At 36.1% G+C, this 27831-nt stretch overlaps 2 protein-coding genes across 3 annotated transcripts; one reads left to right on the plus strand and one right to left on the minus strand.

The window, feature by feature from the left end:
- Nucleotides 1-19153: 19153 nt before the first annotated feature.
- LOC21395140 (protein NDR1) lies at nt 19154-21816 on the plus strand. 2 transcript variants are annotated; one of them, XM_010107281.2, is made up of 2 exons: nt 19154-20184; nt 21789-21816. In XM_010107281.2, exons 1-2 carry the CDS (start codon nt 19535-19537, stop codon nt 21799-21801), a joined length of 663 nt encoding a protein of 220 aa, XP_010105583.2. In that variant the 5' UTR covers nt 19154-19534; the 3' UTR covers nt 21802-21816. The 2 variants fall into 2 exon arrangements, with proteins under 2 accessions (XP_010105583.2, XP_024027438.1); XM_024171670.1 differs by lacking the exon at nt 21789-21816 and adding an exon at nt 20424-20814.
- LOC21395141 (putative multidrug resistance protein) lies at nt 21597-27534 on the minus strand. Its single transcript, XM_024171669.1, has 7 exons — nt 27352-27534; nt 26638-26692; nt 26176-26363; nt 25297-25754; nt 24517-25057; nt 22284-24259; nt 21597-22042 (listed from the first exon to the last, which is right to left on the minus strand). Exons 1-7 carry the CDS (start codon nt 27532-27534, stop codon nt 21667-21669), a joined length of 3777 nt encoding a protein of 1258 aa, XP_024027437.1. The 3' UTR covers nt 21597-21666.
- Nucleotides 27535-27831: the final 297 nt, after the last annotated feature.

Genomic DNA, 27831 nt, shown 5'->3' on the forward strand with positions numbered 1-27831 from the left:
TAAGGATTAATCTTCGAGCAAAAGAAAAACTAAAGGATCAAAGTATTTTCTACCAAAACTTTTACATAACTAATTAAATATAATTGGAAAGTGCTAAAATGAAATATAGATTCCAGTACAAGTTCCACCGTTAGTAAGTTGGTAGGGCAGTAACTCGACAAATGAGACGTTTAGTTCATGAATTAGAATCATGAGATTAAAATTATTTTTGATTTACGTGTATTTTTTGTGAGAGAAAACACTGTAGCGAACCATGAACCATGATTCAAATCTGAGTACGAATTCCTTTACCAAATATCACAAAAATAATTTAAGGTTGATATTAGTCTCATGATGAGAAGGGTATACGAGCAATCCACTTTGCAAGGGATCCATATAACGACTATTAAGCTATAAAAGTACCAAATTATTATTATACTAAAGGAAAAGATATTTCTCCCCATATTGGAGTGGAACTCTAAAATTCACCTTTGTACAACATTAATGAGTTGTTTGGTTGGGGGATTTGTATCCCGATTCGAATCATGATTCATAGTTCGTTATAGTATTTTTTCTCATAAAAAATACACGTAAATAAAAAATAATTCTAATATCATGATTCTAATTCATAAACCAAACGTCACCTAAATAGGTAACAAAGCTTGATGTCTTTTTCTTTTTCTTTTTCTTTTAGCGCTTTAGTTTGTCTCTCTTCATCAATTACATACTGTCCCACGTGCTAGGAAAAGAGAGCTTCTTTTGTTTGCCTCTTTCTTATAGAGAAAAAAGGACAAAATAAATGGTGGGTCGTGCTTTTTCGCTATTTGAAAGAAAAGGAACAAAAGAGATGATCACCATATAATACAACATATTAACTATCTTGGTAAATTTTATATTCAAGCAAAAACAAACTAGTACGTACCATATAATCAACTATGTTAGAGAAATATGACTGAATGGCATTTTTACTTAAATCGACGCAGGTTGTACGCATCAATTTTTGGTTTTTCATACATGAATATTTTAGAAATAGATATAAAAAGATCAATTTTTTGGAAAGAATAATTTAGAACTAGGAGGGAAAAAAAAAAAAGATGATATGACATCAGTGTGAAGAGAATGGTACAACAGAATAATATCATACACAATTATGGTGATAGCCGGGTAAATAAAAACTTTATCTCAGTAAAAATGTTAATTACAAGAAATGAAATTTTTGCGACATATAGTATGAAAAAATATATATGTACCCCACCAGTAAGGCTCTATTTTGAATTGTGAGATTTGCATCAGCTTCTCTTAATTTTGTGTACTTTTTATTTGTACCATGTTTTCTTAGGTTTGTGTATTTTTTTTTTAAAATCCCTACTTAAAAATATGCGCTACGATAATATATCCACTATTGTCAAAAGCTCCTTATAATATATATTGTGTGTATGAAAACTAATTTTTAGGGTATTTCCCAATAAGCATTTCTAAAATTTATTTATTTATTTATTTTTGAGAATAAAAACCATTATCATTAACAACATTGGTAGAGTAAATTATTCCGACCAAATAAGCTCATCATCTATATTAAAAATCAAAAAAATTAAAAAGAAAAATAAGCTCGCATTATTTGTCTCCTCAAAATATGGCTTATCTTCATTCATAGGAAAAAATAATAATAATAAGTAAGATATATTTGACAATAAAACACCATTCTCATTACTACCAAGATTATTAATTTTCAAAACTTGAATCATTATCAATGCGTTAGACTCCATTTTACAGAGATTTGTCTCATGTCCCTAGCCCAAGCACCGAAAACACCATCTTAACTTTTTAGTCAAAGTTTGTCATAATAAATCCAGTGTAACATACATATATGCTTGCGTTTGCCCCCTCTTTTTTTTTTTGGCTTGGAAATATTCTTGCGTTTGCTTGAAAAAGAAACTTATCATCCTCAACCTGGTGAAATGTTTGGCATTTCATTTCGACAAATATGTTTCAATCATTGTCTGTTAAGTCGTCGTTTCTTATTCACTGTGAATGTACGTATGCTAATTTCCTCTGTATGACAAGTTGTTTGGTTAGGGAATTCGTATCCCGATTCGAATCATAGTTCGTAGTTCGCTATAATATTTTCTCTCATAAAAAATACACGTAAATAAAAAATGATTCTAATATCATGATTCTAATCCATGAACCAAACGTTTAAATATTTGTATTTTCTTGAAGAACAAAAAAAAAAAAATTTGTCGTTAGATATAGAGGTGTTTAAAAAATCTGTTAAACCGGGAAAACTGTCCAATTCAAACTAAATCGTACCAAATCGTTAGTTATTTTTTAATTACTGGGCGGTTTGGTCAGTTTTTTAATCTAATTTTTTTGGGTGGTTTAGTTTACAGTTTGGACTCCCCACACGGCCCAATAATCAGCCTAAAAATATACATATATAATTTTTTAATTTTTAAAATATTTTTTATAAAATACACCCTATTATATTTTTGTTGGTTTATATTAAAATTTTAAATGGTGAATTGTTTGACATTTTCTATTTCTAAGTTATATTGTAAGCTTTAATCTAATTATTTTTATTGATTAACGATTTTATAATTTTTATGAATTGTATAATACTTTTTTAGTCCTAAACTTAAACCGCCTAACCCGCTTATGACTGACTTGATTTAATTTAGTTTTTTTTTTTTTTTTCAAAATATTATACCGCTAAAAAAAAAATTATTTTTCATTTGGTTAGTTGTTTCTAAAAAAAAAAAAAAAAAAAAAAAAAAAAAAAAAAAAAAAAAAAAACTCTGCTCAAATCGACCACAAACGTCCCTAGTCAGACAAGCCTATATAGTGACGCATCTTATAATGATTCGTTTTTTTTTTTTTTTTTTTTGAGAATTTATAATGATTTAGTTCATAGTATATTGTATAATCCAATTCGGTACGTGGGTACATTTTTCAGTCACTAACTAAATTTTTGCCTTTCTCTTTCTCTTTTTTCTTTTCTTTTCTTTTTTTCTTTTTTTTTTCCTGCTTTGATCAGTAAAACACTGGTTACAAGAGTTAAACCATATTTATGATTCACCGAAGATTAGTTTTCTTCAGCATTTTCATAGGTACTGCATTGTGATCACAGTACCACATACTAATCTTGAACAACAACATCAAAAAAGAAAAAAAAAAGGAAAAAGAAAGAAAATAACGAGTTAAACAAAAACCAACAGAACACTCGAATTTATGTTACTGTAATGATTAGGTTAAAATTGGACTGATTGAGAGTAAATTAAATTCTAGTTTTTTATGGAAAAAAAAATCAGAAATAGGGATTCAAATTAAGACTTTAACAACAAAAACACGCATTGTTAAATTATGTTTGCAATCTTATTTTTTAAAGGAGAAAAAAAAGCGTTAAGATGAATTTTAAGGACAAGGATACAAAATATTTTTTCGAATACATAAGTCTTAGATTTTTACATATTATTTTTTATTAATACATTTAGTTAAAAAATTATTTTAATTAAAAAGGTATTAATTATGAATAAAATAAATATCTTGAACACTACACTTGAAGGGTAAAATCTGTAATAAATCTGATTTTTTTATTTTTATTTTGTTGAAGTAGAAATAGGGCCCAATCCATTACGTCTTGGGCTCTTGGCAAACATAGTTTTCTCTCTGTTTGATGTGGAATTGGACTTGATGCGTGGAATTGGAAAAGGTGGAAATGTTATTGAGGTGGTTCGCAAAATCCTTGGAAAGTACTTCAAACCAGACATTTAAAAGGAATTAACATAACGTCTTTTGTTCTTCTTTTTTTTTTTTTTTTTTTTTTTTTTTTTTTTTTTTATTAAAACTTAATTGTCATAAAATATCGTTAATTTACGTTTTTAGCATTTTCTCCCACTGGACTTTTTGGAGTTTTTCAACTTTGCTTCATGAACTTTTGATTTTCACAGCAAACTCCTTAACTTGATTAATCGTTGTAATGTGGTCCATTTTTTCTTTTTCTTTGGGTGGCCTTTGGAGGTTTGATTTGGACGTGATTTTAGTGATTTGTGTTCGCGTATTTGAATGTGTGCTTTTTCGTCCTCACTTTTTTGTTCGCTAATTTAACCTACGTTAATAAGATGGGTCATAATGCAACTATTTTATGAGTTGGGTGTAAATGTCGAAATTAAATAATTTAAGAGAAACCTGTCAAAACCCGAAAAGTGCTAAAAGTCCTAAGGTTTGAGTTGTGACACAATTAAATTAAAATTATGAAATCATATAAACAATATTAGCACATTTACATATAAACACACTTGCAACAGGGACCTGACCATGCAGTGGCGGATTTAAGTACAGCTTAGTGGAAGTGCTCAACTTTTTTTAAAAAAAATGTTACCTTGAAAAATTTTAAAATTTTACACTTATGTCCACACTGAAATAATATATGTCCCTACTAAAATAAATATATTTTTTATATGCCCCCACTAAGATAATTTGTTAAAAAAAATTTAGTGTACACCCCCACTGAAGTGAAAGGCTGGCTCCGTCACTGCATGTAAAGGGCCATAAATTCATGTAATTTGCAAACTTTTTGCAATACATCATGCACACACGCCAATTTGTTTCTTATAGTTGTATTAACCAGTATATATATAGCCTAATTATAATCGCTATAATAGTGTTCCAATGTTACAATATTTGTTAACAACACATTGGAGTATTTCTGAGATTAACAAACTCAACCAACTACTACTTCCAAATTTACTCAAACATTAATATCACGTCACTTATATATACACACACACACACACATATATATATATATATATGTATATTTGTTACATACTGAATAGCTAAGATTACGAGTCAAAAACTGTAATCACACTAATGCGTGCCCTACAATCCGGTACTGCAGTTTATAAGAAAGATCTGATATGAAAGAAGCAAAGGACAAAAGTACTTCATTGCCCTCTAACAATAATTCCTTTACTGGTTCAGTGACATTACAAAGTTTAATCTGCTGATTTTGTCCTCCTATAAGAATATGCCGCAAACAGTTCAGATATATATGTATATATATATATATCATAGGCAAAGAAAAGATATATGACATAGATATGATATATGAATAAGGCAATCATGCATGTTTACGTTTCGACATTAAAAACACAAGGTACACATGTTATTAAGTTCTGAACTTTTTTTTTTTAAATATGAAAGTGCTATATACTATACATAGCACGAATGTCAATTAGCAATATCCCACAGAGCAAAAGAAATATAAGAATAGGAAAAAACACAAAAAAGAAACTTAAGTTTGAAAAGGGATTTATCGTTTACAAGAATCCATATCGCGTTTTTCGAGGATCTCCCGCCAAGTCAAGTTCGCAACGGCAAGATGATTTTCCCACCAAAAGAACCAAGTATTCAACAAATGTGGGAAGAATGTGGTACTCAGACTTAAAATGTTGGTCTTAAAACTCTCTCTTCTCACGCCAAATGAACGAATCCTTAAAACATGCTAAAGTGGATGTCTTCTTGCCCTAATGACATCGAAAACTCACCGTGGTCTGAGTCTGGGGCGATCTCCTCTAAAGCTCTCGATTTCCGATCTATGTTAATAGTAAGAATCTCTTAGCCCTTCTCATATTGAGGGTGTGTTTGGGATTGCTTTTGAAACTCCCAAAAGCACTTTGCACAATAAAGTTGTAATTATAGTATTTGGTAAAAGTGCATAAAAGCACTTTGCACTTAAATCAATGCATTTTTAAAGTTATTTTGAGAAGTTAAAATGTGTAATTTTTAAATTCTATTTTTGTTTTTGTTTTAAGTAAAAGTAGTACTTCTATTAAAAGTACAATAATTATTTTAAAAGCACAGCAACCCTAAATTGGCCTTGACACACCAATTTAACCTTTCCATTAGAGGGGTCAAGATCGAACACCACATCGCTTGTGGCTGAGGCAGTTTGCGTGTTATGCCGCTCTTCGGGTTCCTGACACGGTACTCGACCCTAGAGAAGAAATTCTGCTCCACCACCAATTCATTGTAGACCCCGAGTGTCGAGACACACCCTTTTTTCGACAAAAAATATCCGTCATTCCTCGCGAAAACCGGATGCGCTTTGTTCAAATTCCTTCTACAGAAGTAGTCCAGATTGCCATATTGGAGACGCCACTCTTTTCGCATTTTAAGCAATACGTCCTCGACCAAATCCAGATTTTCGCCAGCTGGTTGAACTTCCATTGTCGAAATTTTCTGAATGATTTCACTTATATCGTCGCATTCGCCTTTTTCCTCCATGTTTTGCACGTCAAGAAAATATTGTAGAGCCGAGAAAATCTAAAGAGAGACAGAAATAGAAGAGCTTGAGATTAAAAGAAGAACAAGATTGTCAAGACACTAGTATTACATTCAAGTATATTAAAGAGAACAGAGTGAAAAAAAAAAAAAAAAAAAAAAAAAAAAAAAAAAAAAGGGTTAAAAAAAAGAGTAATGTTAAAAAGATTAGTGAGAAACAAGCACAATCAAGTTAAATCAAGAGAAGAATAACATTAAATTAATAAGAAACTGTATTACAAGAACGTAGACTAAAGGAAAATAAAAGGGATTTTGGCAAAAAGATTAGTGACGGAGATGAACAAGATTAACAAGAATCTATTTGGAATCAAGAAGATTAAGTAGAAACAGAGTTTAACAAGAAGATTCAAAGGTGAAAAAGTTACAGCGTGTTTGGAACCAATTTCATTTTTGTTTTTCACGTTTTTTCAAGACAAAAAAAATGACATTGAGAGAGAAAACACATTTAGAGGAAAAAATGTAAGACAACCGAAAACAATTTTATTTTTTAGTTTAGTGTAAAATCACTTACAAAATAAAAACGATTTGAAATTGTGCAGATGCCTTTTTTTTAGTAAGTGGGTGAAAATTATATAATTAAACTGAGTTTTACTTTTTTTTTTAAATTGAAAACAATCTTTTAATAAAACTATCATACGCATTTTTAAAAATGATTTATGTTTGAGTTTAAAAACGTTTTCATTTCTAATTTCATAAAAAAAATAAAATCATTTTTGAACCAATTCCAAACTACCTGGAGAGTTTTTACCTTAACGTTTTTTGGTGTGAAGAAATGCCAAAAGAGAACAGCAATGGCAAAAGGAAGACGAGAAGTGCTCAAAGGAATGTAGAAATTTTGATGTGGATTATAGCTTTATATAAGAATGGATCTGGACAAATTTGTAAAAGGAAAAAAAAAAAAAAGAACTCTTATAACGTCCAATATATATGTTGGATTTACTTATATTTTGACGTATAAGTTTCTCTATTGTGTTATGACTAATGATACAGTATGGAGTTAAAAAGAAAAGTTCGTAGTGAAACAGCAAACTGCAGAAATGATAATAATTAAATCCTATCACGGTCCGAAACAGAAGCATGAAGATTTTTTCAACTGTTAAATTTAGGTCCCGTTCACTTCACTAATTTAAATTTAGAATTCAAGTTTTGCTACAGTAAAAAACTCTCAGAAACAGTCACATCTAACTTTTTTACTACAGTAAAAAGCTCTCACATAAAATCATATCTCAACTCGAATTAAAAACTCGAATCAGCGAACTAAACGGGCCCTTAGTCAAACTCATATCAAATTAAAAAATATATTGAACAGAGAATTTTGAAATAAATTTGATGGCTGAAAGTAGAAAATTGACCTTAACATCACAATGTCGTTTAATAACGGAGTAAATGGGCTTCCAGAGCGGTATTTCATAGACGACTCTTTTCTGAAGCGGTATATAACGGCCCGTTATGATTCGCATTTTTAATTCGAGTTTAAATTTGACTTTATGTGAGAACTTTTTACCATAGCAAAAAAATTAAATGTGATTATTTTTAAAAGGTAATGGAATATAAGATAAATATAATTGAGAAGGTATAATGAAACTTGACCTCAAGTTGATTATGAATATCCTATGAGTATAATACACAATATAATAAGTCATGAACGATTGCTAATTGGAGCTTTATAAATATATTGTATAGATCAAAAGTGTAGCTCTAGACTTTTAGTGGAATGACACTGGAGCTTTGTAAATATGATTTTGATGTGTGTGATGATGTTACAACGTTTTTAATACTTCTCTATGATGACGTTTTGAAGAAAATGTATATATGTATTTTTATGTTTTTAAATGGCGTTGTACACTCTTTATGGTGACCGGTGAGCAGTCTTTTATCCAGTGAGCGAATTTGTTGTCACGGTTAGTTTAAGGGTCGCTTCCTCCCTCTTTCCGTGACTAGTGCTCTATGACGGTACAATGTCAGACCCAATATATGATGGATTTTAAAGTTAAAAATATTTTTAAAAAATATTTGTTCTTATAATGACGTTTGTAGTATGATGAATAAAAATATTTATTTACGTTTGTGAGATTTTAAGTGTCTTACTAAACCCTTGCTTATATAATTTAATTTATATTGCAGACAAACTAAAAGGTAAGATGTAGCTATGAAGAATCTTGGAGCGGATGCGAGCTACGCATAATAAACGATCATGAAATGAAAGTATTTAATTTTAAATAAAATTTTATTTTTAGTTTTTTGGAACTTTGGTTTATGGTAGTTTTTACTCGAAGACTTTGGGCTTTTAAACTTTATTTTGCAGTATGGGTTTTAGAAGTTATTATGAACATGGGGGTTATTTTCTTTGATGAAGTAAAAAAAAAAATTTAAAAAAAAATTAGTATTTCTGTAAGGTCATTTTGTTATGCAAAGTGAATTATTTCATCATGAAACCAAGATCCAACTTTCGATTATTGTTTTTAAAAAAGTTTTAAAATTACACTGTTCAAAGTTTTACCGTATTTTTCAACAAAAACTACCGTGCCTGGTTTACCTTACTCGTCTTGATCTTTTCAGAAAGACTTCAAAGTTGATGTAATAGGGCCATTTATAGGAAAACCTTGCAACTACTTGATGATTGAGCAAATTGCAATCCATCCTTCAACGTCTTACGAGTATAGAGAATAAGAACTAGTAATGTTTCCCATATGATTTAGTAAAAGGGTTGCCATCAATAACTCCAAAAGTATAGAATAAAGTCATAAAAATAATTTACTTCCAACAGCATAAAGAGAAAGTTAAAAGTTTGTTTCTTCAAAAGCTAAAATTTAAACGTCGGTCATAATAGGTCGTAATCACATGCATTACTATCTCGATCTGTTTCCTTACTCACTGCTTTTTAACCACAGGCTTGCCTGCAATCCAAGGAAAATCTTAGTGAGCTTCAAGGCTTAGTAAGCGAGTAGATTAGTTATATAAATATGATTGAATGCATAGAAAATTTTCCTTAAACTCGTTAAACCATAAGAATACTCCATCTATATTAGTCGAGTAGTAGTCATTATCTCATAAATCATTATAATCATACTTATAAAATTCCAATCTCCTTCTTACCACAACCTTACTAATCGTCAAGTTAATGTCAATTTCTTCCAAAAAATTGTGCACCTCACCTCGTAAGTAACTTGAATGGAATATTTTAAAAAATCTTAGAATTTTGTAAGATGAAAAATATAAAAAACACATAATTTTTTTTGCATAAAAGTAAATTTCATCATACAAAATCTCGTATTATATATAAAAATAATTGCACACTTAGAAATCGTACTGTAACGACCCCTCACAGACCATCACAGTTGTCTTAACTTTCTAACATTTACATCTTAAAGAATGCAGAAAATTGTTAAGCTTGAAACACTTTACTTTGAATGACTTAAAGAAATCCGAGAATTTTTTTTATCATATTATAAATTTAAAAATTTTAAACTTCTTCAAAGAAAAATAACCTTTAGGTTCAACTTAATTATTAAAATCCATACCGTGAAATAAACTTAAAGAAAAATCTAAAGTATTCATCAAATCAAAACCACCATAAACTAAAGTTCCAAAACAATAAAAATTAAAATTAAAAACTTTATTTAAAATTAAGCACTTTCATTCCATGATCAGTTCTCTCGTTTTCCTATCACGCATAGCTCGCATCCGCTCCAAGATTCTCCATGGCTACATCTTATCCTTTAGTTCGTCTATAATAAGAAATAACTTATATAAGCTAGGGCTTTAAGTTTTGTAATTTTGTATAATTGATGGGTTTTTATGTCTTGACGTTAATGAATGATGACAATGGTATATTAGACGTTGTTTTAACGTGATCAATGTGTTTGATGAGTTGTCAAGGCTTTTTAATAATTTTATTTATGATTTATGGCATGAACGGTTGCAGAGGACCTCATTTGTCGTGCCACTGTTGAAAAATTAAAAAATGTTAAGTAAGACGTTTAAGTAAGTACACTCTCACCTGCAACATGATTTGAATAATTGAGAAGTATATGATTTCGATGGTTATGACGATATTATAAGGCTTTTAATAATTATCTTATGATGACGTTTTGAAGAAAAATGTATATGTGTATTTTTATGCTTTTAAATGGCGTTGTACGCTCTTGATGGTGACCGGTGAGCGATCTTTTATCCGGTGAGCGGATTTATTGTCACGGTTGGTATGAGATTTGCTACCCCAGCTTTCCGTGGCTAGCGCGCTATGATGGTACAACGTCAGGCCTAATATATGATAGATTTTAAAGTTAAAACATGTTCAAAAATAATTGTTCTCATAATGACGTTTATTGTTGATGAATAAAAATGACGTTTATTTCATGCAGACAAACTAAAGAGTAAGATGTAGTCATGGAGAATCTTATAGCATATGTGAGCTATGCGTGATAGGACAACGAGAGAAACGATCATGAAATGAAAGTGCTTAATTTTAAATAAAGTTTTTTTTTAATTTTTAATTTTATTTTTTTGGAACTTTGGTTTATGGTGGTTTTGATTTGAAGAATACTTAAGATTTTTCTTTAAGTTTATTTCACGATATGAATTTTAATAATTAAGTTGAATCTAAAGGTTATTTTTCTTTGAGGAAGTTTGAAAATTTTAAAGTTATAATAACAAAAAATTCTAAGATTTCTTTAAGTCATTCAAAGTAAAGTGTTTCAAGCTTAACTATTTTCCGCATTCTTTAAGAGGTAAATATTTGAAAGTTAAGATAACTGTGACGGCCCATAAGGGTCGTTACAAATATGGTATCAGAGAGATTTCCTATTTCCTATCATGTATTGCCACGCATTTACTCTAAAATTCTCCAAGTAAGTAGTTATTTAATTTATTTAGATGAAATGTAAGTTTTATGAGGTGAAGTTTTCAAATCATAGAAGTGTGAATCCTTATTCGATGTCCTGAAATAGGGAGTTTCTTTATTAGTTAAAATTTAATGACTGACAGACGATTAAAATAAGATGGCACACGGACGAGGACACAGAGCTCGTGTCCGTAGTAATGGACGTGGGCAAGTCAGAATTGAGGCTCCGACAGAACCCAATTTAACAGAGGTTGTGGCACAGTTGCGTCAAGGTCGAGGTAGAGGCCGTGGGCAAGCTGAAGCTGGGACAACGGTAGCACCAAATTTGGTAGAAGGAACAAACCAATCCTCAAGAGAATAATTTATCTACTTCTTTCTTAAGAAGGAATATATTCCATCTTGTATAATAATATTTCCAGCTACTCACTTCATCATGTCTCTAAAATACAAGGAGTAGATTCAGGATCTCAGAATCCGTACCGAGTAAATCAAAATACACAAACCATAAATAGGAGTCTGCTAATAACTCTAGATTAAGATCGTTTTATATTTGACCATCAGTAGACTTAATTAGGATTTCTATACTTAACGGGAAATTATCATAAATTCGTATTCTGTCTGTGTCCCTGTTCCACATAATCTCATTATGTGTAATACACTCATTCAATATCTCGTCATATTAACAGTTTTGATAATACCGTTTCATTCTGAATAGGAATGACATGTATTAGTAATATTTTAATTAAAGATTTTAAACTTAAATTAAATTCATTACGGATATCATTTTGATTATTATCTTTAAATATTATCCTCTCACATACAACACTTATATACAATATTTAAGGTCACATAAATAATTATGAAATTTTATGTGATATTCATAAAATATTCAATAATATATGCACATAAAATAATGAATAAACTCTTTCATTAAATAAATAATAAATATCATATTACATGTAATGCTTCTAGGATATCATTTCTAACAAAAGAATCTTGAACTGTATGCATGTTATTTTATTCCTTTCTTCTAAACACCATTTGGTAACAGGCCGGAAAGAAAAGATAATAGAAAAAAAAACGCATAAAAGAAAAAAAATGTTAAGAAAAGGAAAAAAAGTTGATTTTTCTTTATATTGTTTAGTTTGATGAGAGGAAAGAAACTATGTATTAAGCTAAATGACTATTTCACAAATTATTTAATATCAATTTAGCTTTGAAATAGGGGTTAAAAACCTATTCCAGTCATTAATAAGTGGATTTAAGTTTTCCTTCAAATGTTGGAGAGATAAAAATTAGTGGGCCGCACAACAACTTTTATCCAGCTTATTTCTCTTTCCATCCTCTCTTCTTTCCTACTAGACAATCCACTTTACCATTTTCCACCTAATAATCCCTCCACCAACTTCCTTTCTTACTCTTTCTTAGCGTACCAAACATAACATTAGCACACAATTTGAATGACTTATTTTTATATTATTTGCTTCCATGAAAGTAACAATAAGGAAAGCATTTTTCTCTTTCCACCTCCCTGAACACTAAACAAAAAGACACCTTTAAAACTTTGGCACCTTTTAAATGAAGTATTACACTGCGTTTGGTTGGTGGATTCGTATTATAGTTCGAATCATAGTTCGTGGTTCGCTATAGTATTTTCTCTCACAAAAAATACACGTAAATCGAAAATTATTCTGAATCCATCAACCAAACGTATTATTTGTCCCCAACAAAAATTTTTCAAGAAATCATAGCCACTCTCTTTTTGGGAGTTTGTGTTGAGAATTTGAATAAAAAAAATAAATTTATGTGAGAAAAATATTATTGTAAAACAAGTTAAATTTAAATTTTAATAAGTGAAAATATTATAGTAAAAGATTTAAGTTGTGATTTGAATTGTGAATAAAAAATGAGAGACTAATGCAGTAGCATATTGATAGCTATATTTCCTTTCGTTTACTTAGTATTTCCTGTCGTTTACTTAGTTATTTTTCATTCCTTTTTGAGCTGTCGTTTTACTTATGCTTTTTCGTTAGCCCTGTGAGCTATCGTTTTGTTTCTGTAAGCCTTATTAGGCAAGACTTGCTTTTGTGGAGAGCAGAAAAATCAATTAATCCTAAATCAACTTTTGCCCTGAGTTTGCTCTCTGGTTTCTTTGCTTACGGTTGCCCGTAGCCTAATAGATCTAGGAGAATTCAGACTACCCATCCTTTCTCCATCTGATTCGGTCGGTAAACCCCGTTTCGGATCACTCTCTACGTCAATTTGGTATCAGTGCCCTCGGTTCTTTCCCGGGGAGGTACGATGGCCAAGAACGGCGGAGGAAGCTCCAAGGGCCCAGTTGTTGAGAGCGGAGAAGCTGAGGCATTGTAGAACGCCATAGGAGATCTGGAGCAGCGCATTGAAATAAAGTTTGACAAATTCCTGCAGGAGATGCGTGAAGCTCTGTCCAACTCGAGGCCCACCGACATCGAAGGATCGGGTGAAACTCGTCGCCAACGGCGGGACCGGGAGTTTTCTGGAACTCCACCGCGCCATCATCATCACCGTCACTGTCCCCGATTTCCTTCGCAATCTGAAGATTCAGAATCAGAGAGTGAGCCACCGTGATGGAGGAGGCATTAGGGTACTAGATCTGAAACCGAAGATGAGGACGAACACGAACCCAGGTATGGCCACAAATCTTCATTCCAATCTAAAGGATTTAAGTTAAGAATTGATATTCCCGAATTTGATGGGTACCTGGATATTGAGAGGTTCCTGGACTGGGTTAAAACTGTGGACAACTTTATTGATTATATGGATATACCGAAGAAAGAACAGGTGAAATTGGTTGCTTATCGGTTGAACACCGGAGCTTCGGCATGGTAGGAACAGGTGAAGATGCAGAGGCGAGAGGAGGGACGCGGCCCAATCAGGTCATGGAGGCAAATGAAGGAACTCATGGAGTCACAATTCCTCCCGAGTGACTACGAACAAATCCTTTATTTACGTTTGCAGAACTGCGCCCAAGGCAGTAGATCAGCTGGAGAATACACTGAGGAGTTTTTGAGGCTTAGTGCCCGAAATAATCTGCATGAGAGCAGCCTCCAACAGGTGGCCCGATTCATACGAGGCCTTCGCGAGCCTATCTAAGAGAAACTCGAGCTCAAAACCATCAAAACCCTTCCCCAAGCTATAAACCTAGCCTATAAAGCCGAGATGAGCGTTATTAAGTCCACAAAACCTTTTTTCTATCGTCGGAACCCACCAGAATACGCACAAAACAAGCCAAACACCAACACCAATAGCCCCCATAACTCACCAAAGCCTGCCCCAAACATTGCCCCCTTCAAACCTAACCCGGCCTTAAACACTTCAAACACCAACCCCAATCCAAACACGGCACCTAACCCATATGCCAAGCCTTATGGATTCAAATGCTACCGCTGTAACCAACCCGGCCACAAATCAAATGAATGTCCCATCCGAAAGCCTCAAGCTAACCTAGCTGAAGGAGAAATGGAATCGGGCAGTGAGGAGTTCACAGAGATGTTTGGTTCCTTTGAGGGAGCCGAAGTGGTCGAAGGTGATGTGGGTGAGGAAGTCATATGTGTTATGCAGCACTTGTTGCTGTCCCTGAAGCGCCTTGAACCCACTCAGCGACATGCTATTTTTAAGACCAAGTGCACCATCAACTCGAAGGTGTGCAACGTCATTATTGACAGCAGTAGTAGTGAGAATGTGGTATCGAGAGGGCTAGTCAAGGCTCTCGGCTTACAGACCACAAAAAAAACCTCACCCTTACAGGATTGGATGGGTGAAGAAAGGTGTGGACGTTAGAGTCGATGAAGTGTGCCGAGTCCCCTTCTCTATCGGAAAGTTTTATAGAGACGAGGTGGAGTGTGATGTTATCGACACGGATGCTTGTCATGTCCTTTTAGGACAACCTTGGGAGTTCGACATGAAGACTGTCCGCAACGGCCGAGACAATACTTATCAATTCAAGTGGAAAGGACGAAAAATCGTCCTTCTCCCCTCCAAGGAACAACAACCTAGTTCTAGCGGTCCGATCACCGAAAAGAAGGTAATGTGTAATCAGAGTGGTGTAGCCTTCCAAAAGGAGATGCTTGGGGAACCCTTTGTCTTCGCCTTGGTGTTGAAAGAAAAAACCACGAGGCAGCCACTGTACCACCATTATTGGAGGTCTTACTGCAGAAATTTGGTGACGTATCCCCGGAGGAACTACCAAGCATGCTGCCCCCTATGCGTGATATCCAACATCACATCGATCTCGTGCTTGGAGCCTCTCTCCCAAACCTTCCGCACTACCGCATGAGCCTAAAGGAGAATGAGATCCTTCAGGGCATCGTTGATGACTTGATGTCTAAGAGACTCATTAGACCAAGCTTGAGCCCTTGTGTCGTCCCGGCCCTCTTGGTCCCAAAGAAGGATCACACTTGGAGAATGTGTGTTGACAACCGCGCAATTAACAAGATCACCGTGAAGTATAGGTTCCCTATCCCTCGACTCGAGGATATGCTGGACAAACTAAAGGGTGCCACGGTGTTCTCTAAATTGGACCTCCGGAGTGGCTATCATCAAATTCGCATCCGGCCTAAAGATGAGTGGAAGACCGCATTCAAGACTCGTGAAGGATTATACAAATGGCTAGTCATGCCATTCGGGCTATGCAACGCCCCAAGTACTTTCATGAGGCTCATACACCAAGTCCTCAAGCCATTCATTGGTGAGTTCGCTGTGGTATACTTTGATGATATCCTTGTCCATAGCAATAATCACGGCGACCATTTGCAGCACTTGGAGGCCATATTTGAAGCTCTTCGGCAAAGCAAGCTTTATTTCAACATGAAGAAGTGTGCCTTTATGACAGATCGAGTCCTCTTCTTGGGCTTTGTAGTGAGTGCCGAGGGAATTGCCACTGATGACAATAACATTGTCGCCATCAAAGAATGGCCCACTCCTACCACTGCCAGCGAGGTCCGCAGCGTCCACGGGTTAGCAACCTTTTACCGACGGTTCGTCCACAATTTCAGCAGCATTGCAGCCCTCCTCACTGATTGTTTGAAGCATAAGACCTTACAATGGGGTCCTGGCCAAGATGACAGCTTCCGGACTCTCAAGTCTAAGCTAACCTCGGCTCCCATCCTCGCGCTATCTAACTTTGACAAGGCTTTCGAGGTGGAAACCGATGCCTCCATGCTGAGAATTGGTGCTGTGTTGACACAAGAAGGCAGACCCATTGAGTATTTCAACGAGAAACTCAATGAAACTAGGCAGCGGTGGTCTACTTATGAGCAAGAACTATACGCGGTCGTTTGAGCTTTGAAAATTTGGGAACATTTCCTGGTGCATAAAGAGTTTGTGCTTCACAGCGACCACCAAGCACTTCGTTTCCTCAAGTCTCAAAAGTCTATTAGCCGCATGCACGCCCGATGGATTCTTTTCTTAGAGAAATTTACTTTTGTTATCAAACATTGTTCAGGTGTTCAAAACAAAGTGGCTGATGCGCTGATTCGTCGTGCTCACCTCTTAGTCACCTTCCACTCGAAGATCACAGCTTTCGACACACTCAAAGGTTTATATCCTAACGATGCAGATTTCGGCCCTCCCTAGACCAAATGTGCTCTACGGGAACCCTGTAGCGATTTCTCCATTCAAGACGGTTTCCTATTCAAAGGAAATCAACTTTGTGTTCCTCACACATCCCTTCGCGAGCAGCTCATCCGAGAGCTACACTCGGGCGGCCTGGTAGTGTATTCGAGCTGAGACAAAGCTTTCACTCTCCTAAGTGAGCGTTTCTTTTGGCCCTCCATGCGTCGTGATGTTACTCGGTTTGTGGAACGCTGCGGTGTCTGCCAGTCGGCCAAGGGACACTCTCAAAACACTGGCCTCTACACTCCCCTTCCTATCCCTGAGACTATTTAGGTTGACCTGAGCTTGGACTTTGTCCTTGGTCTGCCCAAGACGACTCGCCATGTTGATTCAGTGATGGTTGTGGTTGACAGGTTCTCCAAGATGGTGTACTTCAGTCCTTCCCGCAAGACGGGAGATGCAAGCTTTGTCGCCCATCTCTTCTTTCGCAACTTTGTGAAGCTCCATGGGGTACCCCGGTCCATTACCTCGGACAGAGATGGCAAGTTCATCTCCCATTTTTGGCGTGAGCTCTGGAAGCGTTTTGACACTTCGTTGAAGTTCAGTAGCGCCTATCACCCTCAAACTGACGGCCAAACCAAGGTTGTCAATCGCACTTTGGGTGACATGCTACGCTGTGTTGCTAGTGACAAACCAAAAGGGTGGGATCTCTCTCTTGCTCAGATCGAGTTTGCCTACAACTCCATGACAAACCGTTTAACTGGTCAGTCTCCCTTTTCCATTGTCTACACTAAAGTCCCTAATTTTAACTTGGATCTACTCCAACTCCCCAAGTTCCGGAGCAAGATTGCTGCCGCCCTTGCTGATGACGTGGTCTTGACCCACCAGAATGTCCAGAAGAAGTTGACCGAGGCTGCTGCCCGTTACCTGCTGCCCGTTACAAGCTCGATGTTGACAAGCACAGCTGCGCGAAGGTGTTCCACGAAGGTGACTTGGTTATGGTGCATCTTCGTAAGGAGCGCTTTCCTGTGGGGACTTACAACAAATTGAAACCTAAGAAGTTGGGACCATTTCACATCAGTCGGAAAATCAATGATAATGCTTATGTTATTGACCTTCCCCCTGATTTGCATATCTCGCCTACCTTCAATGTCTCATACTTGTACGAGTACTTCCCACCAGATGCTTCTTCAGCCTCTTTTGTTTGAATTCGCGGACGAATTCTTTTCTACAGCGGGGGTCACTGATGCAGTAGCATATTGATAGCTATATTTCTTGTCGTTTACTTAGGGGGCGTTTGGTAGAGAGATTCGTTCCCTGATTCGAATCATGATTCGTGGTTCGCTACAGTATTTTCTCTCACAAAAAATACACGTAAATCGAAAATGGTTCGAATCACATGGTTTGAATCCTTCAACCAAACGAACCCTTAATTATTTGTCTTTCCTTTTTGAGTTATCGTTTTACTTATGCTTTGTCGTTAGCCCTGTGAGCTATCATTTTGTTTCTGTAAGCCTTATTAGGCAAGACTTGCTTTCGTGAAGAGCAGAAAAATCAATTAATCCTAAATCAACTTTTGCCCTGAGTTTGCTCTCTGGTTTCTTTGCTTACGGCTGCCCGTAGCCTAATAGATCTAGGAGCATTTGGACTGCCCGTCCTTTCTCTGTCCGATTCGGTCAGTAAACCCCATTTCAGATCACTCTCTACGTCAGAGACTTTTGTTGCTTGAGACAAAGTTTTCATTTCATTTTTTTTGTTTTTTTGTTTTTGTTTTTTTAAATGTACAAGTACAAGTATACAACTGCTAAAAGTTAACTCAAACCGCGTTCCTTCCGAGTTCGAAGTTGCACTTCCAGGTAACCACGTCGCCATGGACCAGTTTTGGATAACGAGACTTGTATTTTATTTTATTTTCTGTAGTACCCTTTAAACCTAATTATCATGTAATTAATAAAATCAATAGTAATTAGAAAACACAACAAAAGACGATCACTTTTCAATTAGGAATGACGGCATAAGTAATGTTCAATCACACGGTTTTGTGACAATTTTGCTGATTTCTTTTTTAGTGGTCGTTACTCGTTGGTGCATTGAACTCACTTTCACAGCAGCTTACAGTTAGTTAAACCAATTTTCATATATATATATATAATTTATATATTTAAAAGTGACTTGATAAATACGTAATTATTAAAAATTCTTTTTATTTCGGTTTTATTACTCCAACCTTTCGTGGAAAAACTCTTGCGAACACTTTCCTAGAAAAAGCCAACCTATTCTCTCTCTTCCTCATCATTATTAAAGCCCCAAATACCTTGTTAATCATCAGTATCACAAGTTCATTATTTTTCATCCTCCCCGTCTTCTTTTTTGGGCTAAAGATTTTCCACTTCCATTTATTTATCACCAAAAACTTCTGCTCTCATTATCTGTAGTTATTTTTTCAAGACTAACCATAGAAATCTCTCTCTTTTTTTTTTTTTACCCTTTTTCCTTCTTTTGAGTCTCACTAATAAAAACTTGCCACGTGAGCAAAAACAACGAAAACAACTATTTTACTTCCAAAAAGAAAAAAATAAAAAAAAAAAAGACCAAGAGAGTAGACCAAAGTCAACAATTATTGGTCTCTTTCCCAACAATACAGTAAACTGTAAACTCATAGCTTTTTTCAACATCTCTTCCCTATCTTGTCCTCCATTTTCTCTCCATCCCTTGAAGCTTTTCGATTTCCGAGCTCGACCCATTTGAGAGACCTCGTCGGAGACCTCGCCGGCGTCCATGGATTATCGCCGTGGCGGCGGCGCCGGCGGCTGCTGCCGGTGCTGCTTCAGCTTCATCTTCACTCTCGGCCTCACCGCCCTCTTTTTGTGGCTAAGTCTCCGCACCTCAAAGCCCACTTGCGCCGTCCAATCCATCTACTTCCCGGCCCTCAACAGAACCTTAAACAATCCGAAAAACACCACGGTTTATCTCACCTTAAGGCTCGAAAACGGCAACAAGGACAAGGGAATCTTCTACGACAACGTCAATCTCACGCTCTCGTACATTCCCAACATCACCGATCCGAAGAAGATCAAACTAGTAAACGACACGTTTGTTACTGCGTTTTATCAGGGGCACAAGAAGACGGCCAAGAAGGAGGTGAACTTCTCCGCCGCGGAGCTGAACTGGACGGCGGCGAGGGCGGTCAATTCGACAACGTTTTTTAGGGTAGATTTGGCGACGGCAGTGAGGTTCAAGATCATGGCGTGGAAGACCAAGAGGTATAGGATTATGGTTGGTGCTAACGTGGAAGTCAACGAGTTTGGAGAGAAAGTCAAGAAGAAGAAGAAGGGGATTAAGCTATCTGGGGCTGGGAAAAATGGAGGATTTTCTTTAAAAGTTGGGGTTTTGGTCAATTTCTTGATCTGGGTTTTGCTTAGTTTTTGGTGAGTTTTTTTGGGTTTCTTTTTTTTTTTTTTTTGATTGTGTTTATTATTTGTTACTTGTGATTTATGTTTCGACTTCAATAACAAGATATTTCAGAAATAGTCACTGACGGTTTGTATGTTGTAGTTTTTTTTTTTTTTTCCTGAAAAAAAAAAAACAGCATCTTGGAATGCAAATTTTGGAGGCTAAAATTGGTTATGTTGATCTCTCTAAAGAAAGAAACTTTTTTGGTTTTCAGATAATGCATTGGCTACAATTGGTTTTTCTCTTTGAAGGTTGGGGTTTTGGTCGTCAATTGGCTAAAGAAAGAAGTTTTTTGTTGTTTGTTGCCAATAATTTGTGTTTTCTCTTCAATAGTGAGATGCTGCAGAAATAGTCACCAACGGTTTGTAATTTGTATTTTGCAGTTTTTTTTTTTTTTTCTCTCTGTAATGAGGGACACAAAAATAAAAAAAAAGGGGAAAATTTGGACTGCAAATCTTGCTGGCTAAATGGGTTGTGTTTGTTTGATACTTTGTATTTTGTTTTGTTTGTTTTTGTTTTTTGTTTTTGTTTTTGTTTTTTTCTTTGGTTTCAGTTAATCCATTGAAGCAAGTAATAGAACCGATTTACAAAGATATTTTGTAGCAGAACTCCGTGTGGTCGTTGTTTTTGTTAAATGTGGTTTGTTTTAAAAATTGGGATTTTTTGGTTGTTAAATGTGATGCCAAAAATGAACTGAGATTATTCATTTGATGATCCAAATTATATTATTATAATATTTTTTTTAAAATAATTTAATTTTAATTTTTTTTATTAGAGTGTTTTTTTTTTTCAACCTACACAACTCAAGTACGTGTATTTGGAAATTTCCTTACCTTTTCCTTTTGCAAGTTTATGGACAAAAGATTGGTCCCACCTCTATTATTAGTTTTGAATTTCAATTTTGACTCTGATTTATGATGAATTTCTGACTACGTTCTTAATGCTACAAAAGGCTTGAATTTTTTGTTTTTTGTTTTTTGTTTTTTTGTTTTTTTTTGGTTGATAGAAACTAAAGGCCTGAACTTTGGAATTTACAAGCCAATGACAAATAAAACTTCTGGGACAATTTTTATCTATTTTATTCTTTTTGTCCCTGCTTTTGGCCGAAACCTGAAAGCCATATATTTTCTACTTTCATGTATGAACAAAAAAACCACAAGAAAATAAAGTTCTTTCTTCTTTCGAACTGAGATAAAATGCTCTCAACAGAGGCAGAAAATAGAATTGAATAGAATAGAATAAACCAGAATCTGCAAAGAAAAGATTATTGTACCAAAATCCGTTATCCATCTAATAATCTAAAATATTCACTTTAACATCAAGTAAAAATGCACTCTGAAAGGCCACAAATTTCCTCGTTGCTCCACTTAAACCAGATTATGAAATTCCTACTAGTAATTCAAAACATTCCCTTTCTTTTTTTTTAACCTTTTAGTAGTCTCCGAAATTCTGCGGTTTTATTGAGGAGGTGATGCACCGGTTTGTAGCTTTATGAGAGAATAGTATGCACCATTACGCCCTAAAGAGATCAATTCATTGTGTGAGCCTTGTTCTGTAACTCTACCATTCTTGATGACAGCAATGGAGTTTGACTTCTGTATGGTGGACAGTCGGTGAGCGATGACGACGCAGGTTCTTCCGACCATCATCTTTTCGAGAGCTTCTTGGACCAAGTTTTCGGACACACTGTCAAGGGCACTTGTGGCCTCATCCAGGAGGAGGATTGACGGGTTCTTGAGTATCGCCCGAGCAAGCGCAATCCTTTGTTTCTGGCCTCCTGATAGCTGAACTCCTCTCTCCCCACAGTATGTGCCGTAACCATCTTTCATTCCACTGAAAAAGCCAATTCCAAAGGCCAAAAACAGAACAAATGAAAATCGGGTTTTAGCAAATGAAATCCGGTTTCCATGGCATACAACATTTTCTGTTTCTCTACCACATTAATTAGAAGTCAATCTTGAGAGGATTACAAAGTCACTTTTCTCCCTTGAGCATGCAAAATGTTTTATTTTATTTTATTTTTAATAGGAAAGCTTGTTTACTGTAATTTGTAAACTGCACTGTTTTCGCGTACCTTATGAATTCATGAGCATTAGCAAGTTTTGAGGCCTTTCGTATCTCGGATTCTGAAGCCTTCTCTGTCCCGTAAGTGATGTTTTCGCGGATAGTTCCAGCAAAAAGTGTAGGCTCCTGACTCACTAGTGCAATATGGGATCTCAAAGCTCTTAAATTGTAGTTCTTAATATCTTGTTCATCTATGTGTACCGATCCCCTCAAAGGATCGTAAAACCTCTCGATAAGTCCAGCAATGGTAGATTTTCCGGAGCCACTCTGGCCTACTAATGCAACTGTTCTGCCTGCTTCGATTCTAAGACTTAGTCCCTTGAGGATCATCTGCTCAGGTCTAGTTGGATATGAAAAGAAGACATTTTTAAACTCGACGCGACCCTTTATCCTCTTCTTGAAGTCAAGCCCCATTTTGTTATCCGGGTCAATCTCACTTTTCCTATCCAAAATTGCAAAAACAGATTGAATGGCACTGCTTCCTTTTGATATATCAGAAGTCATGCTTCCAGCTTCTGCAATGATATAAGCAGTGAAAAGCAATATCAAAAATGCTTGAAAAAGGTGCTTTGGAGTAATCATCTCTTGCACCAGTAACCTCCCACCATACCAGTAAGCTAAAGCTGTAGCAGCTGTGTTGAAGAATTGTGAGCTAAACAATCCGAAACCCGAGACATAGGACTGCTTAATGCTCTCCTTCTTGGGACCTCTCAAGGTGGCACCGAAGAGCCCCAACATCTTTTTCTGAGAAGAAAATGCGGTGATAGTCCTGTGGTTAATGACAGCTTCACTTGCCAACTGACTTCCTTCCTTTTGAGCTTTTCGGGCTTTTTCAGCCATACTCTTCATCAAGACACTTCTTGCGTAAAAGCTTCCGATGACTAGTGGTTGCACTGCTATCATCACGAGGGTTAGCCTCCATGTGAGAAAGAGACCAAGCCCATAAGCAAAGGCAGCACCGAAAAACGCTTGGACAAGCAGCGACATCCTGTCTCCGACGAGGGATCTTACCATGTTGGCTTCGGTGGCTAACCTTGCACAAATGGCTGCACTTGTGTTCTCATCTTGATCAAAATATCCGATCTCAAATGTCATTAACTTCTCAAGCAGTTTCTCCCTCACTCTTTTCGTCAACTTTTCTCCCATGACCGCAAAGTTGTAGTGTTGCAGGGTGTTTGTGAAAAAGTTGAAGATTCCAATGCCTAAGAACATGAGGGACAAAACTCTAGATTTGGACTTAATTTCAGACTCATCCTTGAGAAAGTATATTGATATCAGTGATCCAACACAGTAGGCATTTATAGGCTGTACTGCCCCCGAGCCAATCGCCCCCAAGCATCCAAGTAACACTTGTCCCCACTCAGGTGAGTTCAGTTTCAACAGCCGCCATTGAGAAGGAGCCGGCTGAGTTGAGTATCCCGAGTATTCTTCATCACTTTCGTAAGAGGGATCATATTGAATAGAGTACGAGTAGGGTGTCCCCATGGAGACAGACATTGCTGTGCTGAAGGCGTATAGTGCGGGAGTGCCTGGAGCGCTTGATCTGATACTGTAAGGACTTCTATGAGGACTTGGTGAGACACTCCTCCTACGTCGAGGTATGTCCTCTATTTCAGTACTCGACTCGTTTTGAGCCTCATTTTGTGCTACCATTTGTTGTAACCGCACCATCTTGGCATATTCACCATGCTGGCCTCCGTTCAGCTGCATCAACTCATTGTGTGTGCCTGATTCGACTACTTTCCCCGACTGAAGAACCACAATTGTGTTTGCTGCTCGGATTGTGGACAGGCGGTGAGCTATGATAATTGTTGTTCTTCCTTTTGATGCTTGATCAATGGCCTCTTCTACTACTCTTTCAGCTTGCGCGTCCAGTGCACTAGTGGCTTCATCAAGCAGTAGAATCTTTGGATCCCTCAAGAGAGCTCGTGCAATGGCAATTCGCTGCTTTTGTCCACCGGACATTTGAAGCCCGAATTGGCCAACCTGGTAAACCGCAATGGTTGAAATTAGAAAGGTTTCCTAAATGATTATACTAAGTGATGTTACATGTTTGTGGACAAAATTTTTCTAACTTCTCCAAAGGACGTCCCATAAAAATGAACCTTTCTAAAACAAGTCAAAGCCAACTCTTAGTTTGAGCATTGTATCTCTTATTTCTAAATTCATTAAACAAGTAACCAAGCTTAGAAGCAAAAAACACTTTAAAAAGTATAAAATGGGAAGAATCTATGTTTGCTTACTTGAGTTTCGTATCCGTCCGGCAACTTGACGATGAAATCGTGTGCATTTGCAGCTTTAGCAGCAATTATCACCTGTTCCATTGAAGCCCCTTCCTTGCCCAAAAGTATGTTCTCTTTTATCGATGTTGCGAATAAAACCGGTTCCTGATTAACAAGCCCCATTTGGGATCTCAACCATTTTAGCTGCAGCCTTGTTATTCTGTATCCATCCAAGCGTATTTCTCCTTCTATGGGGTCATAAAACCTCTCAAGCAATGCAATGATTGTGGACTTTCCAGAGCCACTACCCCCAACAAGGCCGACCTTCTTACCGGCTGGAACGTTCAGGCTTAAACCTTGCAAGACTGGTGTATCCGGTCTTGATGGATAGCTGAAATGAATGTTCTTGAATTCCACTTCTCCTCTGACATATGATAGGGCCTTCCCTTTCCTTTCTTCGGAGTCAATAGCCGGTACTCGATCAATCATTTCAAGAATCCGAGTAGTGGCTGCTAACGCCTCTGTGATGCCTGTTAAATTTGGTAGGGCACTTAATATACTCCTGAAGTGACAAAACCAAAGAATTGTGAATACCAAACTGAATTGAGAAATGAGGTTTATTAATGAATATGAGAATTTGGGAAGCCACTTGAGGCTAGCTCAAAACCGGGTGCGTGAGTGTATGCGTATGTCCACTAGAGTTTGAATCCTTGTGGCTTCATTTTTTGTTAGTAAAGCGAGAGTTATAGGCCCCACACCATAACAAAAGAAAAAAAAAAGTAATTAAGAAGAATGACTCACAAGCCTCCCATAAGAACGTTGAACCCAGCTATAAAAACATGGCCACCCTCTTCGCCTTTTTGAGTCACCAAATACGTCCCAACCCAAGCCTGGAAGCCCCAGCCAATGTAAATCACTCCCATGGTTCCCAGCATCAGTCCCTTGGTGAGACCAAGCTTTATTCCAAATTCCAGAACCTTTTGAAGTGCAGAGCTGAACCTATTGAGTGTTTGATTCTCTCCTACGTACGAGAATACGGTTCTTATCGAAGAAAGCGCTTGCTCGGCTATCCCACCGGCAACTCCATAAGCTTCAATTGATTTCATGACAAAGCCCATCATGATCTTCCCAAAGAACAGCCCCGGTGCGATGAACATGATTGAAAGTGGTATGGCTGCTAATGTGAGCCTCCATGAGAGCTTGAAGGCAAATATGTGGCAGAAAAGGAAGGTTGACATGTAAGCTAGGCAGTTCGGGATCTACAAACAGGAAAGATTCAAATTTTATTAGAGGCATTACCACAACTAAAAGTCTTGAAATCTCCCGTTCATCTTGAATTTTGATCACTAAGTTTTAGTGTATTAAATTTTTGCTTGCCATTTCTTTTACTGTGCATCTATGAAATTAAATAACGGGAATCATTTATATTTCTTGGGCAATTGGCCAAAGTACAAAATATGGACTAGCATCGTTTTTAGGAGCTTTCTATGGTATGGAAACTCTATCGGTAATTCGCGTTTCTGAACGTTAGATATGGTCATAATTAAATCAGTATTAAAATATGAGGTTTAAAGTAGTACTCGACCGATAAGGTATTTTTTCACATCCGACCAAAGAATTTTCGTATTTTTCAACCCGGTTTGAGCAAACTTATAGAAAGGTGTTTCTGAAAGGAAATACCTTTTCACATAGAGCAACTTGGACAGCATTTGCATCAGAGGAGATGATTGAGACAACTTGGGAAGTTGTTGAAGAACCAGCAGTTTGGGTGTCAAAAAAACTAACTTCTTGTCTGAGGACAGATTTCAAATATTCTGTTCTCATCTTAGAAGTCTGCCTCTCTGCAGTTCTTGTCCAACAAACTCCTTCTGCAAAAAGTAAATTTGAGGGAAAAATAGTAAGGTCCTATTATTAGGGAGATTCTCTGATACGTTTGGCATACCGGTAGATCAGGTTCTTTTAACCGCTAAATCTGCGTACTTTTTAACTTTTACGTGATTTTATGCAGATCTGACGAACAAAAAACTTGACTTACCGGTATGTTGGCATACCGGAGAATGTCCCTTATTATTAACTCTTTCTTGTTTTTTATTTTTTATTTTTGGGTATTATCTTAAAATCAATTAAGTTGCTTTAACTTACCAACAAAGGCAGAAAGTCCAACTCCAATTGCAGCATATAGAAGTCTGAGTGCAAACTGGAAAATAAAAATCACAAAGGAAAGAAAATTTACACACTGCTTTGAAGTACTCAAAGACCATTATTCAATGATCAATATATATGAGTTTTATTAATATTTTTTAAATTTCCATTACTACATGTTCTTCATGCCATCACACAAAACACCGTTTGTTCCAAAATTTTGTGTTTCTTTTTCTTGTCCTCAGAAAACAAGGAAATACATATGTCCTATAAACAAAGGCATTTATTGTGAGAAACATATAAAAATCATGCAGCAACAAGTTTTCAAGTAATAGGAGAATCACAAAGTACTTACATATAAGAGCTTTAGTAGTTTAAAAGTTTTTCTTTCCAAACAATCATTTTTAGGGACATATTTTCCGGAGCAGAGCCAGAAAAATCAGTCAGGACTCAGGTGGGGCATGAATGAACTAATGAGGTTGAGCAAATAAAGAGATATAGAATTTTTGGGGTTGAAAAATACAAAATTTAAAAAACTTTATCTACAAAATTAAAGAGAGAGAAAAAAAAAAGTTCAGGTGGGACGACTGCCTACTCCGTGGATGGCTCCGCCATGAATATTAACTTAACACACTTTTTGTTCCCTGAATTGTTCTCTTTCCTGTTTTAGTCTAAACTTGAGCCATTATTATGAGAATTTGATGATATGTTTACCTTGTCTACATCATCATTAGTGAGAGTGCCATTGGGAATTCCATAAGAATTGATAACATCACTAAGAATGTACATCATGAGAGGATTCTGCAAGCCATCTCCCATACTTCCCAAAGTCCCAAACAGCATCAATATCATGTCTATGCCATCTGCATAACGAAACATGCTATTTTTCACCCCCATTAATTTGCCTTCCATTGTTGTTGCTCTTTCTAGCTAGAAGAGCAAAGTTCTTGTAACTCCAAACTTCTCATACAAAATTCATTACCCTTTTAAATCCAATTGAACAAACATTTATAAAAAAACGTTTCTTAAGCATCTTGGACAGATTATGTTATCTAATGCTAGGAGGCAGTGACAATTCCAATGCCAAGCGGAGTTAATTAATTGGTCTTTTTAAATGAAATAGCCGGCATCCTTTGTATGCCTTTGTAGGTCATGAATGTATTAATGTTTTGTTTTTATATATAAGACCAACTA

This window comes from Morus notabilis, unplaced genomic scaffold, assembly GCF_000414095.1.
Source record: "Morus notabilis unplaced genomic scaffold, ASM41409v2 Scaffold574, whole genome shotgun sequence".
Taxonomy (NCBI): domain Eukaryota; kingdom Viridiplantae; phylum Streptophyta; class Magnoliopsida; order Rosales; family Moraceae; genus Morus; species Morus notabilis.